The 17671-nt window shown below is 40.1% G+C and overlaps 1 protein-coding gene across 1 annotated transcript in view; it reads right to left on the reverse strand.

Moving 5' to 3' along the window:
- Positions 1-15480, reverse strand: part of tgfbr1b (transforming growth factor, beta receptor 1 b) — a 75148-nt gene extending 59668 nt beyond the window's left edge. Inside the window, exon 1 of the mRNA XM_048174144.1 lies at positions 15160-15480. Coding sequence (XP_048030101.1) covers positions 15160-15247 — 88 coding nt within the window. The 5' untranslated portion in view covers positions 15248-15480. The remainder of the gene's footprint in view (positions 1-15159) is intronic.
- Positions 15481-17671: the final 2191 nt, after the last annotated feature.

Consider the following 17671-nt stretch of genomic DNA (forward strand, 5'->3'; position numbering starts at 1 on the left):
AAAACTCACAGCCAATCAGAAGAGCGAGTGGGCGGAGTTTCTGCAAGAACAGTGCACACGCAACCAAATTAATCAAAACTCTCAGCCAATCAGAAGAGCGAGTGGGTGGAGTTTCTGCAAGAGCAGTGCACTCGTAACCAAATTAATCAAAACTCTCAGCCAATCAGAAGAGTGAGTGGGCGGAGTTTCTGCAAGCGCACTGCACACGTAACCAAATTAATCAAAACTCTCAGCCAATCAGAAGAGTGAGTGGGCGGAGTTTCTGCAAGCGCACTGCACTCGTAACCAAATTAATCAAAACTCACAGCCAATCAGAAGAACGAGTGGGCGGAGTTTCTGCAAGCGCACTGCACTCGTAACCAAATCAACCAAAACTCACAGCCAATCAGAAGAGCGAGTGGGTGGAGTTTCTGCAAGAGCAGTGCACACGCAACCAAATTAATCAAAACTCTCAGCCAATCAGAAGAGCGAGTGGGCGGAGTTTCTGCAAACGCACTGCACTCGTAACCAAATCAACCAAAACTCACAGCCAATCAGAAGAGCGAGTGGGTGGAGTTTCTGCAAGAGCAGTGCACACGCAACCAAATTAATCAAAACTCTCAGCCAATCAGAAAAGCGAGTGGGCGGAGTTTCTGCAAGAACAGTGCACACGCAACCAAATTAATCAAAACTCACAGCCAATCAGAAGAGCATGTGGGCGGAGTCTCTCTGCAAGTGCACTGCAATCACAACTAAATCAATCTAAACTCAAAGCCAATCAGAAGAGAGTGTGGGTGGAGTTTCTGCAAGAGCAGTGCACTCGTAACCAAATCAATCAAAATCCACAGCCAATCAGAAGATAGTGTGGGCGGAGTCTCTCTGCAAGTGCACTGCAATCACAACCAAATCAATCTAAACTCAAAGCCAATCAGAAGAGAGTGTGGGCGGAGTTTCTGCAAAAGCAGCGCACTCGTAACCAAATCAATCAAAACTCACAGCCAATCAGAAGAGTGAGTGGGCGGAGTTTCTGCAAGAACAGTGCACACGCAACCAAATTAATCAAAACTCTCAGCCAATCAGAAAAGCGAGTGGGCGGAGTTTCTGCAAGAACAGTGCACTCGCAACCAAATTTATCAAAACTCACAGCCAATCAGAAGAGCGAGTGGGCGGAGTTTCTGCAAGAACAGTGCACACGCAACCAAATTAATCAAAACTCTCAGCCAATCAGAAGAGCGAGTGGGTGGAGTTTCTGCAAGAGCAGTGCACTCGTAACCAAATTAATCAAAACTCTCAGCCAATCAGAAGAGTGAGTGGGCGGAGTTTCTGCAAGCGCACTGCACTCGTAACCAAATTAATCAAAACTCTCAGCCAATCAGAAGAGTGAGTGGGCGGAGTTTCTGCAAGCGCACTGCACTCGTAACCAAATTAATCAAAACTCACAGCCAATCAGAAGAACGAGTGGGCGGAGTTTCTGCAAGCGCAGTGCACACGCAACCAAATTAATCAAAACTCTCAGCCAATCAGAAGAGCGAGTGGGTGGAGTTTCTGCAAGAGCAGTGCACACGCAACCAAATTAATCAAAACTCTCAGCCAATCAGAAGAGCGAGTGGGCGGAGTTTCTGCAAACGCACTGCACTCGTAACCAAATCAACCAAAACTCACAGCCAATCAGAAGAGCGAGTGGGTGGAGTTTCTGCAAGAGCAGTGCACTCGTAACCAAATTAATCAAAACTCTCAGCCAATCAGAAGAGTGTGTGGGCGGGTCTCTCTGCAAGCACACTTTTCGCAACCAAAAAAAAAAAAAAAAAATAATAATAATAATAATAATAATAATAATAATAATTCACAGCCAATCATTTCTTTTAATTCTTTTAAAATAAATAAAGCACATAATCAGTGCCTGAGATTATGTGTCATGTCAGCCATGACATTGCGTGGTTGTTTAGAACAAAACTCTTGATTAACAAGAAAAAGATAATACTTTATTGCATGTTGTGGTCAGGACACAGTGTAAAATGGATTTAGGGTTTGCAGGTAGTATAAGAGGGCGGGACATTTCATTACAGAAAGCATCTGATTGGACAAAAATGATAAGTCATCAATATTTTTGCTCTTTTCCTAGAGGAAAAACAATGCAATTTTAAAAACATTTAACAGCTAAAGTTGAATTTGTCAGTGTCTGGGAGTTCACAAACACAGTCTAACCAAAGCTAACATCGCCGTCGCTGTGCCTAGTCTCCAAGCGGCACAAAGGAATCGTTCCAGAGCTGCTCGGAGTGATTTAACAGAGAAAAGCTAGGGAAAGCAGGCTTTGCATCTTGCGGGCTCTTCATCAAAGAAAGCCACTCCGCTCAACTCAACTCGCGCTCACCTTCCGTGTGCGGTGGAATTAATTACACACGTTTCCTGGCAACCACAATCCCTGCGCCCCGCTGGCTCATACATCACACACACGCACGTCACATGTAAACGCGCATCATCCGCACATGAGATTCCCTTCCCCCTTTTCGTTTGAGTCGAGGAGCGCAACCTTTTCTTACCACACAAGAGATCCTGAAGTCATTTCCATAGGTCAGCGCTCTGGCCCCTAACCCTTTACGCCCATTACTGCCAGGCTTTTGTCCACGACAGATGTGGATTTGGGTGTGAGGACTCAACCCTCAACCTCCCCCACAAAGCCTTATGTTATATGTGGCTTTGTCTCTTGGCAAGGAAGGACCTGACAGCTCTCCCATACATGTTAATCCATCGCATTTATAGCAGGTTCACACAGAATATGAGATTTCTTTTACCAGTTTCAGAGCTGACTGTTTGTGGAATGGATTTGAATATGGTAAAATGTGTTAAACCCAGCTGAAAATGGCAGCATTAGTAAATTAGCCAATATATTTAACCCTCGTGCTGTGCTGAAACCCCTATAACACTCGTGGTGTTCCCGGTCAAAAATGGCCGGCCTGCAAAAAATTGCTTCTAAATCTCTGGTTATGCTACCTTATGACCAAATACTGGATTCAATCTTTTTGTCAGCGTGTTTTATTTCAATTCGGACAGGTTTTGTGTTCATTTTTGGAATTGATCAATCGTAGACCTTATTTATCTGAGCTTATCTACCTCAGTTTTTGAGTGAAAAAAAGCATTATTTGTGGGTAATTTTGTCAATTTGCACTGTTTACACACTAGTGTGCTGTGATGTTTAACCAGGAAATTTGTTGAAATGCTTTTATTTTGTACAAAAGTCACACTTGTGGTGTTCACGGTCAAAAATGACCGACCTACAAAAAAATAACAAATCAATCGTCATGCTATTTTATAACCAAATATTGGATTTAATCATTTTGTCAACTTGTTTTCTTTCAGTTAAGACAGGTTTTGTGTTTATTTTTTAACATGATGAACACGCTCATGAACACTAATTGTTTCTCTGATGTTCAACGGAGGGTCATTTTTGACCAATATAAGCTCAGATTGACAAGTTGCCAAAAAGATTGAATCCAATATTTGGTGATAAAATAGCATAAGATATTTATAAGTTTCTTTTTGTAGGCCAGTCATTTTGACCATGAACACCTCAAGTGTGACTTTGTGCCATTTTGTACAAAATAAAAGCATTTCAAAACAAATTTCCTGGTTAAACATTAAAGAACACTAGGTGTGATTAGTAGAGATGTTCCGATACCGAGTACTGATCCGATACCTGGGTGTGTATCTGTATATACTTCTGTATATACAACTAGCCCTATATGAATTGATAGAATTATTTTTATTTTATGGTGTGCATCAGACTTATCCCTTAATAAAACAAGAACAAATACATACAGTGAACTAGAGTTTTTTTTATTATCTGACATACATTTGTCAGTTATATTTATTTATTTAAAGTGAAAAAGAACTTCAAATTCAGCTACGGTATTTTAGTTTGACAATATAACTGTATAAAAACAGTGCAACAAATAAATCTAGGAATATAATAATTTAAAACTTAAAGTCCAGAAACAATCTTTCTTAAATAAAAATCTCACGTTTTCGATGACTGACAGAGGCTGGTCATCCAGAACAATAAACTCGACAATTTTCTTTATCGCTCATTGGCTGTCTTTTGAAAACTTTTCTCTTTGTTTGAATGAAGCTTCCAAAGATCGTTGATTCTGGCACGCCTCATCCTTCTCCGTCCTAGCCTTTCTGTCACCATCGCATTGCACGGGGTGACGCGTCTTCAAATGCTTTATTAAGTTACTTGTGTTAAAGTTGCCAATACTTGTGCCGCCCCTCGAAATTGCAGCATTGCACATGAGACATGTCGCCGTTTTACTGGCTGGTTGGTCCAGTCTGAAACACTGCCAAACATCGGACATACTGCTAGCATGTTTTCACTTCTTCACTGCTCTAAACAGTGGTCGCTTGTGGCAACACAGCACAACTTCCTGTGTATGCATTCTGAGCTGCGAAGAAGAATTGATTTCATATTTGCTGCTTTAAGCAAAGATAGCGGGCACAACTAGGTATCGTTTAAGAAAATGGTATCGAATTGGTACATGAGTTTATTTACTCACCGATAACGATTCCAGAATTTTGGTATCGTGGGATACTAGTATTGGAACAACCCTAGTGATTAGCGTTGCAAATTTCTTTCAGATTTTATGTAAAATTGACAAAATTATCCACAAATAATTAGTTTTTCACTCAAAAACTGAGGTAGATAAGGCCTACGCTTGATCAGTTCCAAAAAGAAATCTAAAACCTGTCCTAATTGAAAGAAAACAAGCAGACAAATAGATTCAATCCAATATTTAGTGATAATGCAGCATAATGAGAGATTTATAAGCAATTTTTTTGTAGGCCGGCCATTTTTGACCAGGAACATCAGTGTTACAATGTGAAAAACCCCCACAAAAAGCTTCAAAAAAAAAAAAAAAAAAAAAAAAAAAAAAAAAATTGGGAAATTGTTAGACTCTGGGTGAGTAAAGTCAGAAAACTTGAGTCCAAGGTGCAAAACGACGTACATGTACGTTTGGATAGATACTGAAACGTACAATATGAACATTTAAACGTAAACATCATTACGTACTTACAGCTATAAAATATTTACGAATCTTTTATGTCATAAAGATATTTGCCCTTTTACCATTTTATAAATTGTAGATACCTTAACCCTAACCCAAAAACTAACCGTTTTATAGAGTTTCAGTGTGTATGAAAAAGTGTGGTTATTTACGAGATCACATTGGGTTATGGTATACTCGTCTGTTGAAGCCATCAGCCCATAAATAATCACATTTATCAGCAAAATTACTAGTGAGAAACTACATTACCCATGATTCTGCAGAGAAATCTCCACCAATCAGAGCACATCACGCCAAAAGAACACTTTAACTCCACGCACTCCTCACATAATACCATTGAATGAGTTCAGTGGAAATACTTCAAATATTTCTTGCACTACAGCATGAGCACTTTTATGATGATTGCAGGTCATTTTTGGAGCAAAACAGCATCTGTTCCAATTCATTTCCAATTTATTAAAAACAACCTACAATGTCGTTCCAAATTTTAGAGTTTGTTTTTGACAGAAGTATATTCGTCATAGGCCACAGGAAGTTCAAACCTAAACCCCAATGTTTAAAACGTATACAGCTAAAAAAGAAATAACAGTGTTTGCACCCAAATATTCCCAGTGAGCATGTTTCAGATGGATCATCAAGTCCTCTTTATGAATATGTTGTCAGGTTTCTTTAAAAGAGGCATCGAAGCAGACGACTGCACAGATGCTATTATAATCAACTGACAGGTCTTTTATGCGAGTCTGAAGCCTGAATAAACACAAGAAAGATAACCGTATCTTCAGTACGATTCTGCCAAACAAGTCGACAGGAACAACTCGGACGAGAGAGGAAACTGGTGTTTTACTGACAGTGACCCAGTTCCATCCGGCTGGTGATCAGAGAGGAGCGTCGGAGTCGGTTTGTGTCTTCAAGATGTGAATACAGCTACAGTCTCACAGGTCTGTCAAGGAGCAGCACGCTCTGTGGGCGTATTGTTCCCGAGTTAGTGTTAGCCGGAGACATATTTTCTAGGACACAACACTCCAAAAACTGACTTTTCACGTCCACGGCGTTCTGAGTCTGACGCGCTAATAAGCCTTCAGAGAGAAAAGAGCAGTAAACCGTCAAAGAACGTGTTCTCTTCTATGCTCAAACACCAACTTTCTTTGGCAGTCTCGCTGCCTGAGGCTCTGCTAATTGCTAGCGTGTCAGAGCACATGACGGACCGTTCTTTATAAATACCCGGCGCTCCCGGCCGCCTCCGAGCCACACAGGGATCATAAACCTGCCGGCTGCAGAGGGACGCTCTCCATTTGGGGTAACTGGCTCTGAGAGGAAGGAGGAGAACGCTGTTAAACCTGCAAAGCTCCTTTTCAAAGCAGCCAGTAAAACAAATGACTCAAATAGAGGGCAGGACACGGATTCCGGAGCTTCATGCCAACGTCTTCAGGATCCGAAGAGGAACATGACATCAGGGCAGGGCGGATTCTTCACCTCTCTGGATGCCCATTTGTTTTCTTTAACAGATACAGATTCATTTGACGTATTTTGACCTGATAAAGAAAACTCGCCCTCATATGACCGATTTTGACAAAAACACTCATTTAATTTAATAACACTCTTGAATGTAATCTTTAGCCATTTCAGAATGAATATCCATTTTTATACTGTACATTATGGAAGTTTGTTAAAAAATGCAAATGGTAATTGTGACTTTTAATCTCACAATTCTGATTTTTCTAAAAACTTTGAGATATAAACTCACAATTGAGAAAAAAGTCAATTGTCTTTTTTAAATTTTTTTGTTCCGTGGCGGAAAACAAGCTTCCAGAGTGCATTGTAATATTGTTAGGGATGCACGATATATCGGCCACCATATCGGTTCATTTTTAATGCAATCGATATCGGCCCAATAAGAAAATTTGTCCGATATATTAAAGCTGATAAATAATGGATTATTTCCTTCAGCTGAGACACTTCAGATGTGCACTGTTCACCAAGATGATGGTTTTGAATTGCTTGAAATATGATTGAAATCACTTCAAAAAAGGAAAATACAGTTAAGTGCAAGTGCAATTCTGTCGTATAGGCTACATAATATTATAATGAGAACATTATAATTGTGTGCTTGGGACATGACTTTTAATGGGGAAACTTTTGTCTTTATAATCAGGCTCTCAACAATTATATAAAAATATGGATTTAGATTTATCAGCCAATATATCGGTTATCGGCTAAATAATTATTGGTTATCGGTATCAGCCAAAATTTTCAAATTGGTAATGTTGTGGCACTTAAATTCACTTGTAGCACATGAAACATTAGTTTGCTTACACAACATAGCATAGACTTTATTATAGTGCACTTGTCAGCCATAACAATTATCGGTACCGGCATTTTCCAGAATAATATCAATATCAGTGAACCCCTAGTGAATGTAAATGGGAACGGATGCTGTTGAGCTAAAAAAAAAACAAATAATCACCATAAAGTCTTCTGAAGTTGTATGATAGCCTTGTGTGAGAAACAAAAACAACATTTAAAGTCATTATTTAGCAGTTTTGATGTCAATGAGCATGTTTACATGTACGCCGATAACCTGAAAATGCAAGTAAACTGCGTTTACATAACTTTATTAATAAATCAGGTTATTTCCCAGTAGTGATATCAAAACGTAATAAATGTGCATATCTGACTCATTTATGTCGGTTGTGATGTTAAATCAAGCGTTAAAAACCGAAGAAGAGTATCGCAACATGTCAGCAGGAAACTTACGACTCATATATTCTCCTCTCATGCAGTTATTTTGCATTTTGACTTGCTTCATGAGATGAGAACACATCTTTATAATTCTTTGGGTCAAGCAAGTGTCTGAGTTTGTGACATATCTCCTCCTCCCCTACTGCAAAACGTTTGGATGTGCTTAAATCTGCAGTAAGGGTGCGTTCCTCTCACTTGTCACACATGCGCACTTCAATAAGTGGACAGGAAGCAAGTTAATGCGTTTACATGCTGGACGAAATCGGTGTAAATATCGAGCTGTGACGATCGCTTGCTTAAACCGTATATGTCCTTACTCCGATAAAGGGAAACAGGTTAATGCGTTTACATGACCACCACGTGAATTGTCGGCATATTAAGCATAATCAAAACGTGAAGCTTTTCAGTTGAATAATGACTTGGTCTTCTCACATAATGCCATTGAATAACTTCAGTGGAAATAAATCAAATATTTATTCTTGCATTAGAATATAAAGCATGAGTCATACACTCTAAAAATGCTGGGTTAAAAACAACCCAAGTTGGGTTGAAAATGGACAAACCCCACAAATGGGTTAAATGTTTGCCCAACCTGCTGGGTAGTTTTATTTAACTCTAACCTCAATTACTGTATTGCTTGCTTAAAATGAACCCAAAATATGTTGAAAATTAACATTTATTAATATGTTTTTGAGGTCATTGTGTTGTAATATTTTGTAATGTTTTCAAAAAAAAGTCTCACGCTCACCAAAGCATGCACAAAACATATTATTACAGTGTAATGACGTGAGAATGCCTAAACTTTCATTTCTGTGTAAACTCAGGCTTAAACTGTAGTGCATGCATCATTTTATACACACTATGATGATATGTTGACAGTGCAAGTTGCGAAAACACTTGATTTATGTCCTTTGACAGCGTCCATTAATCATGCCACTATCTCCTATTGCATCCAAACCACAAATCCCACAGTCTGAATGTCCAAATAACAATATGCTGTAAAGTGATACGGGATCCCTCCAAAAGGTATGTCTAGCCAGAGCACAGAGCCGGATCGAATACGGCAAACTGAGAGTGCTGCGGTCGACGGAGAAGCGCTCAACAAGGCCTCGGGTTCATCCCAAAAGGAAGTGAGTTCTGAAGAGAGATAGTTGACTTCAGATTGCTGAAACACAGGAACCCTAGGAGGGCACTTAACCCAAATCACTTCAGTAAATAAACACAACAAACGGACTGCATCAAAGCAACTCTTTTGAACGGAGCCGTCAGTATCACATACTGTGCTTGCACCAATGTGAGATGAAATACTCAACTAAAAGAAGAGGCAAAAGTGATGTTATTAAGTGTGAAACACTTCCATATTCAACTCCTGGAGACAGACAAAAAGACTAACTTAAAACAAAATGGTCAGCCATAACCGTATATAGTCCATTACTTTAAAACCAAAGTTCAATATAAAAAGCTTTAGATATACTAAAGCCTCGGAGCGTTTTTATTTATTTCCGACACATTTAAAAGCCACCACTGCTGCAAAACACTGGTTGTGCCAAACACAAGACAGTCTGAACGCATCACTACCTCTCAATTCATTCACAGCTGGCACTAATGCAACTTCTCAAATTAGTTTTGGTTCTTTAAGCCAGGACAACAGGCATTTGGGGTCACAAAAATACTTCAGATTCCTGTCCCGAAGGCAACATTATTGTAGTGTCCATGTATCAAATGTAACAGGCGAGCCTCTGAGGGCTGAACTGGGGTTTAAATCACGTCTCTGTAGTGCACATGCACCGCTCCGCACCGACCGGCCTCCATTATTAGTCATGCATCTGGCAGCTGAGACACAAACAGCGCATCGTTTGAAAGGTGCTCAGGTGTTGATCTTTTAAAGTCGCTCCAACAATGTTTTTTTCTCTATTGTATATTAGTGCGATGGCAGCCATTTCACATGGTATGTCCTGGAATAGCAGGTTTCTGGAATATGCGTTCAATCGGTGTTGTAATGTTAAAATTTTGAATAGCAAAGCAAAAATCTGATTTCAAAATTAAAGCCACAAGATGTAAACGATACTGTATGCGGGTGGGGAAAAAGTAACTTATACTAACCTTTTCTTCATTGCAATTCTATGTCAATGTAACGCTCAAAACAGAGCAGAAAATGTATGTTTTTATAGAGTTATAAGAATCATAAGTTTTTTGTAAATGCCTCACTGTAAAGGCCAATTCACACACTATAATTAAAACTATAACTAACTATGAAGTAATAATCATTCTAAATGTGAAAGAATAGCAGTCCACACCACAACGACAACAAAAACGACAGAGAAATGATATCGGAATCACTTTCAGAACATTTTTCCATCTTATGAATGATAAAAACACTGCCAGCCAATCAGAATCCACCTTTAAAAACCATTTAAAGCGACAGACGTCAAAACTGAAGAGCTTATAATAAACAAAACAATATTGTGTGTTGGTGTGGACGCTGATATACACTAAAAAAAATCTGGGGTTATTTTTTCTACCCTGGGTTAAGACCTGGGTTGAGTGTTTTGGGTAATTTTTGGGGGGTTATTTTTCCAGTGTTTGGGTAGTTGTTGTGTTACCCAGTAACAACCCAGCAGCTCCCGGGTCAGATGTAACAACCCAGTGCTTGGGTAGTTTTTGTGTTACCCAGCTCCCGGGTCAGACGTAACAACCCAGTGTTTGGTTAGTTTTTGTGTTACCCAGTAACAACCCAGCAGCTCCCGGGTCAGATGTAACAACCCAGTGTTTGGGTAGTTTTTGTGTTACCCAGTAACAACCCAGCAGCTCCCGGGTCAGATGTAACAACCCAGTGCTTGGGTAGTTTTTGTGTTACCCAGTAACAACCCAGCAGCTCCCGGGTCAGACATAACAACCCAGTGTTTGGGTAGTTTTTGTGTTACTCAGCTCCCGGGTCAGATGTAACAACCCAGTGTTTGGGTAGTTTTTGTGTTACTCAGCTCCCGGGTCAGATGTAACAACCCAGTGTTTGGGTAGTTTTTGTGTTACCCAGCTCCCGGGTCAGACATAACAACCCAGTGTTTGGGTAGTTTTTGTGTTACTCAGCTCCCGGGTCAGACATAACAACCCAGTGTTTGGGTAGTTTTTGTGTTACTCAGCTCCCGGGTCAGATGTAACAACCCAGTGTTTGGGTAGTTTTTGTGTTACTCAGCTCCCGGGTCAGACGTAACAACCCAGTGTTTGGGTAGTTTTTGTGTTACCCAGCTCCCGGGTCAGACGTAACAACCCAGTGTTTGGGTAGTTTTTGTGTTACTCAGCTCCCGGGTCAGACATAACAACCCAGTGTTTGGGTAGTTTTTGTGTTACCCAGTAACAACCCAGCAGCTCCTGGGTCAGATGTAACAACCCAGTGCTTGGGTAGTTTTTGTGTTACCCAGTAACAACTCAGCAGCTCCCGGGTCAGACGTAACAACCCAGTGTTTGGGTAGTTTTTGTGTTACCCAGATCCCGGGTCAGACGTAACAACCCAGTGTTTGGGTAGTTTTTGTGTTACTCAGCTCCCGGGTCAGATGTAACAACCCAGTGTTTGGGTAGTTTTTGTGTTACTCAGCTCCCGGGTCAGATGTAACAACCCAGTGTTTGGGTAGTTTTTGTGTTACTCAGCTCCCGGGTCAGACATAACAACCCAGTGTTTGGGTAGTTTTTGTGTTACTCAGCTCCCGGGTCAGATGTAACAACCCAGTGTTTGGGTAGTTTTTGTGTTACTCAGCTCCCGGGTCAGATGTAACAACCCAGTGTTTGGGTAGTTTTTGTGTTACCCAGTAACAACCCAGCAGCTCCCGGGTCAGATGTAACAACCCAGTGCTTGGGTAGTTTTTGTGTTACCCAGTAACAACCCAGAGCTCCCGGGTCAGACATAACAACCCAGTGTTTGGGTAGTTTTTGTGTTACTCAGCTCCCGGGTCAGATGTAACAACCCAGTGTTTGGGTAGTTTTTGTGTTACTCAGCTCCCGGGTCAGATGTAACAACCCAGTGTTTGGGTAGTTTTTGTGTTACCCAGCTCCCGGGTCAGACATAACAACCCAGTGTTTGGGTAGTTTTTGTGTTACTCAGCTCCCGGGTCAGACATAACAACCCAGTGTTTGGGTAGTTTTTGTGTTACTCAGCTCCCGGGTCAGATGTAACAACCCAGTGTTTGGGTAGTTTTTGTGTTACTCAGCTCCCGGGTCAGACGTAACAACCCAGTGTTTGGGTAGTTTTTGTGTTACCCAGCTCCCGGGTCAGACGTAACAACCCAGTGTTTGGGTAGTTTTTGTGTTACTCAGCTCCCGGGTCAGACGTAACAACCCAGTGTTTGGGCAGTTTTTGTGTTACCCAGTAACAACCCAGCAGCTCCTGGGTCAGATGTAACAACCCAGTGCTTGGGTAGTTTTTGTGTTACCCAGTAACAACTCAGCAGCTCCCGGGTCAGACGTAACAACCCAGTGTTTGGGTAGTTTTTGTGTTACCCAGATCCCGGGTCAGACGTAACAACCCAGTGTTTGGGTAGTTTTTGTGTTACTCAGCTCCCGGGTCAGACATAACAACCCAGTGTTTGGGTAGTTTTTGTGTTACTCAGCTCCCGGGTCAGACATAACAACCCAGTGTTTGGGTAGTTTTTGTGTTACTCAGATCCTGGGTCAGACATAACAACCCAGTGTTTGGGTAGTTTTTGTGTTACCCAGATCCCGGGTCAGACGTAACAACCCAGTGTTTGGGTAGTTTTTGTGTTACTCAGATCCCGGGTCAGACGTAACAACCCAGTGTTTGGGTAGTTTTTGTGTTACTCAGATCCTGGGTCAGACGTAACAACCCAGTGTTTGGGTAGTTTTTGTGTTACTCAGATCCTGGGTCAGACGTAACAACCCAGTGTTTGGGTAGTTTTTGTGTTACTCAGATCCCGGGTCAGACGTAACAACCCAGTGTTTGGGTAGTTTTTGTGTTACTCAGATCCTGGGTCAGACGTAACAACCCAGTGTTTGGGTAGTTTTTGTGTTACTCAGATCCTGGGTCAGACGTAACAACCCAGTGTTTGGGTAGTTTTTGTGTTACTCAGATCCTGGTCAGACGTAACAACCCAGTGTATGGGCAGTTTTTGTGTTACTCAGATCCTGGGTCAGACGTAACAACCCAGTGTATGGGCAGTTTTTGTGTTACTCAGATCTTGGGTCAGACGTAACAACCCAGCGTTTGGGTAGTTTTTGTGTTACTCAGATCCCGGGTCAGACGTAACAACCCAGTGTTTGGGTAGTTTTTGTGTTACCCAGATCCCGGGTCAGACGTAACAACCCAGTGTTTGGGTAGTTTTTGTGTTACTCAGATCCTGGGTCAGACGTAACAACCCAGTGTTTGGGTAGTTTTTGTGTTACCCAGATCCCGGATCAGACGTAACAACCCAGTGTTTTTTAGAGTGTAGTGTGAACAGGCCTTATTTTTATAGGCATTTTTTTCCCTTTCTTTTTTAAAGTGCAAATATTTTTGCAGTTTTCAACATTATGCCACAAATGCTGATTGAGTTTGAGTTCTTTAAGGTGCTTAACAGTTCATGCATTTATATGCTCAAGCATAACACGAAAACAAAAACTGACATTATTTAATTGACTGCTAACACAAAACGTGTTGTGAACGCCATTTCATGTTGACTTTACGCATCACTGCTCTTTCAAGAAGGACATTTATTATTCATACAGCGCCAATAAAACAACCAGCCCTGATTTAGTGAAGGTGACACAAATGCAAGTCACCTGGCAATAAGTGCACATGACAATAACTGCGCCTCTCCCTGCCCGCCAGAGACAAAGCAGAATAAGAATTATTCAACCCAACGTCACATGCTCAAAGCCTGCAGTCATTTCCATCACAAAACTGCATGTGACAAAACGCATCAAGACATGATAAGTGAGCATTTCTGGCCATCACATGTATGGATTTTGGTGCATATCATATATGCATGTCCTCATCTCATAAATATGACTTAGTTTTGACTTTTCATCTCATAAAAGACAATTTATGATTTACAAAAGCATGTTTTTTCTCATGTGGTGGAAACGGGCTACACACGTATGTGTAAAATACACTCCCATCATGGAATACATGAAAGCCATAAATGCTGTCTAGATAGACAGCACAGATATGAGACAGTATTCACACTCCCACACTCTTCAGTCTGCACACAAACATCTGACATCATCACCCTGTGTTTACATTACTATTATTATAATTACTACAGAGAGTGATCGATTTCTCCCTCACTTTACGTGTTTAAAAGACTTACTAAACAGTACGTTATAAACAGCAGCACACAAATCACCATTTCTAAAAAATATTTGTAAACGTTAACTTATATTAGAAACACAAATTGAGACAATCGCTGACTTTGTTTTGTTATTTGTATATTATTTCGCTTTTCCAAACTAGTGAAAACAAGTTAGCCAAACAGCTAACAGCTAATTCAGAAGTCAAACGAGGTGACGGAACACATTTTAAGCGTTTTAAATATACTAAACGTGTAACAAAATACATTAAAGTTACATTCTGAGACAAATGACGACTATTTTTAACTTTAAATGGCGCTAGCAGCATTTAAATCCCAGTTTAAAACAGTTATCTGGATAGTTAGCACAATCCAGCTAGCGAAATACGTAAAACCCCTTAAATGGCGTATTTTAAGTTTTATTAATGTTTAATACGCAAAACAATATTTTATTGAGTATACAGTGAATAAAAAGGGAGTTGTCTGTCATATTGACAGTTATTATTCTAAACCAAAATAAGTTTCGATTCGAGTTTCAGGAACAACAAACTGATAATTATGACATCCTACGTCACATTTTAACTACATCATGTATTTCTAAAATGTGTTTAATCGCTAGATAAGACTGCGAAATTTCGACTGAAAATACAACGCCTCGAGGCAGAGACGTGTGTGTGTGTGTGTGTGTGTGTGTGTGTGTGTGTGTTTGTGTTTGTCACATTCTATGATCTTAAAGATTGATAAACACAACCAACCTGTAATCAGACTCAGACTCGAGCATTAATCACACGTGAATCATCTAAACACACACGCTGGCTTTGCATTCAGTTTATAAGCGCAATCAGGTGTGATGATATGATGCACTTTTCTGCGTTTATCTCCTTTTCTTCTCAGAAAGAGCTTCTCCTGACAGCATCTCTTTCTTTTTCTTTCTTTCTCTCTCTCTCTGACCTGCGCCATCTTTGCAGAAACACTCTCTCTTTGGGGCTGCAGTTGCTTGCAAACAAAGAGCAACCCTCTGATGGCCCCCAGAACCACAACATTCATTGCAGAAAACCGCACGGACGCACGCGTGCATAACGCAGAGGAGAGCGCGATGTGCTTACCTTCTGTGTGCTGGATCCTGGCTCCAAAGAAGAGGGCTAAAAACACGAGACGACACGGTATTGCATCCATCATCCTCCTCATCCTCATCCTCACACTTCTTCTGCTAGACTCGGGTTGTTCAGGCAGACTGAGCTGCCGGAGGAGTGAAAGGAATAGAGAGAAAAAAGGGAAGAGAAGCACGTCTGATCATTGGCTGGGACGGACCGACACCGATCCCGCCCAGACGGAGTGAAACCCCCTCACATGTGTGTGTCTCTGTCCGTCTGGAGCTCAGCTGGACGCGATTATTGCATAAGAACACATTCCACGGCCCTTTCTGTCTGATTTGTTTTGGCGATGCTCTCTTCTGCATGCACGAAAACAATATTGTAAATCTGATTTTCCTGGTTAATCTCGGAGTTATCTGACGAAGCGATTATACATTTGTGTGTGTGTGTATATACACACACACACACACACACACACATATATATATATATATATATATATATGTATATAGTATTTTATGTTAGATGCGATTAAAGGTGGGGTAAGTAATATTTCAAAAATGCTGTTGGACATTGATATTTGAAATCAACCCAAACAAACCCGCCCCTCTCTTCATTGCTCCGCCTCCAAAACTCACCTTCCAATCCTAACCACTAGGGCTGGGTATCGACACAATTTTCACAATTCGATTCAATTACTATTAACATGCTTTCGATTCGATTATGATTTTGATTTGATTCGATTCGATTACGATTTTGATATCTATTATTTTGGATGTAGTATTTCAGTTACAGTACATGGCAAATTTTCTAGAGGAAAAAAATCTCTCAACTAATGCTGTGAACTACACATGGGAGTCAGTTGGTACTACTTTTATATTTATATATTTGTATACAAACACTTAAATTACACTCAATGATGTTTTTATTATAAATAAAGTTTAGAATTACATAATCATATTTCTACTCCAATTCATTTTTTTGAAATATAAACATTTAAATTGCGGCTGTCATAACTGATTTATTCAAACATGCATTAAATATTGAAGAACATTAAAAATTATAACGAATATGTAATGGTGCATAGCTATATTTATCAGAATGCTTTCTAGAGTTCACTTTTCTAGCTGACTAATGAGTTTATGGTCACTGAATATGTTTTTCTGAGGTAAATGTGACGTTACGTGACATTGTTTACAAGCTGTTTTATTGACGTCAAGGTTGAATGCACTGATTGAGCGATTACACGAGACTTGATACGGATTTCAGTAAGTTGTACTGTATATTTTAACATACCTTCAGATGTTCATGTTTATTTCGCTGTAACTGGTATTAAAGCGGAGGAGAGGATGATCACATGCTTCTATTTAACTGAGGCGCTAAAGCGATCTGTCACGCCACATTAAACAGCACAAAAACGCAATTTTTTGAATCTCATAATAAGATGGATGTAATTTGAAATTTGAGACTAAAAGTACTAAAAGTAACAAAGCACAAAGATTATTGCGATTTATTGGATGGGAGTCGCTACATATTCTGTTCATTCATCTACTGAAAACAGACTAGACTAATCGATTCTTGGGAATTTAAGAATCGATATCGATTCATTGAAATGACAAAAGTTTATACTTCAGATTTAACTTAAATTCAGTGCCTTATGGTGGGGTAAGTTAAAACACTGGCTCAATTTGCCCCACGGCATTTGGCTCACTTTGCCCCATAGCTGCCATTTTAGGAAAATATAGCTAACTTAACAATTCAGAATAATATTTGTGCTTCTCCTTTTCACAATCTGGCAGAAATAACGGGTGGTTTTAAAATATATGGTCACATGACAATAAAATGGTACAGTTGCCAAGATACGGGGGGTGGGTCAACTTACCCACTGGCTCATCTTACCCCACTCTCCCCTAGGCTACAGAGATTAAAGTGTTATCTTTCTTTTCTGCGCGCCTCTGATCACGCGCTTCTGTCTTAGAGAGCCGCACATTCGCGTAATTTAAAAATTAACGGTCGTTTCCTTTTACTGACTGGCTATAACATTTGTTTATCGATCTCTTTATTGAATGATTATTTATAATTAATATATGTACGAGTGTAAATAGTGTGACAACATTATGTTAACCGAGAAGTTTTTGTTTACCGACCAAAAGAGAGCATGTCCCGCTAATTCAGTGGTAAGAAATTAATGTAATGTTACCCCAGTTAAAGTCACATAATTGTTATTAATTTTTTAATGTCTGTGAATAAAGTTAATATTTTAAAAACCCCATATTGTGTCAAAGTCATTGTTTGTCGCTTAAGAAATGTAAACCAAAAATTGGTAGCTGGGTGGCCACTGTTACACATGCAGTGCAAGAGTGGATGTCTGTTTATCACAGCTGACTCACAACAAAATAATGCTTCGCGAGTAATAAAGCGCAGATAATGAACGAACGACAAGGAAGCACAAAAAATGAACACACATTACACAAGAGTAAATACAAACAAGAGTTTGTTGTTAGTCGCCAACAGCACAGCATCT

This window comes from Megalobrama amblycephala, linkage group LG22 (genome assembly GCF_018812025.1).
Source record: "Megalobrama amblycephala isolate DHTTF-2021 linkage group LG22, ASM1881202v1, whole genome shotgun sequence".
Classification (NCBI taxonomy): domain Eukaryota; kingdom Metazoa; phylum Chordata; class Actinopteri; order Cypriniformes; family Xenocyprididae; genus Megalobrama; species Megalobrama amblycephala.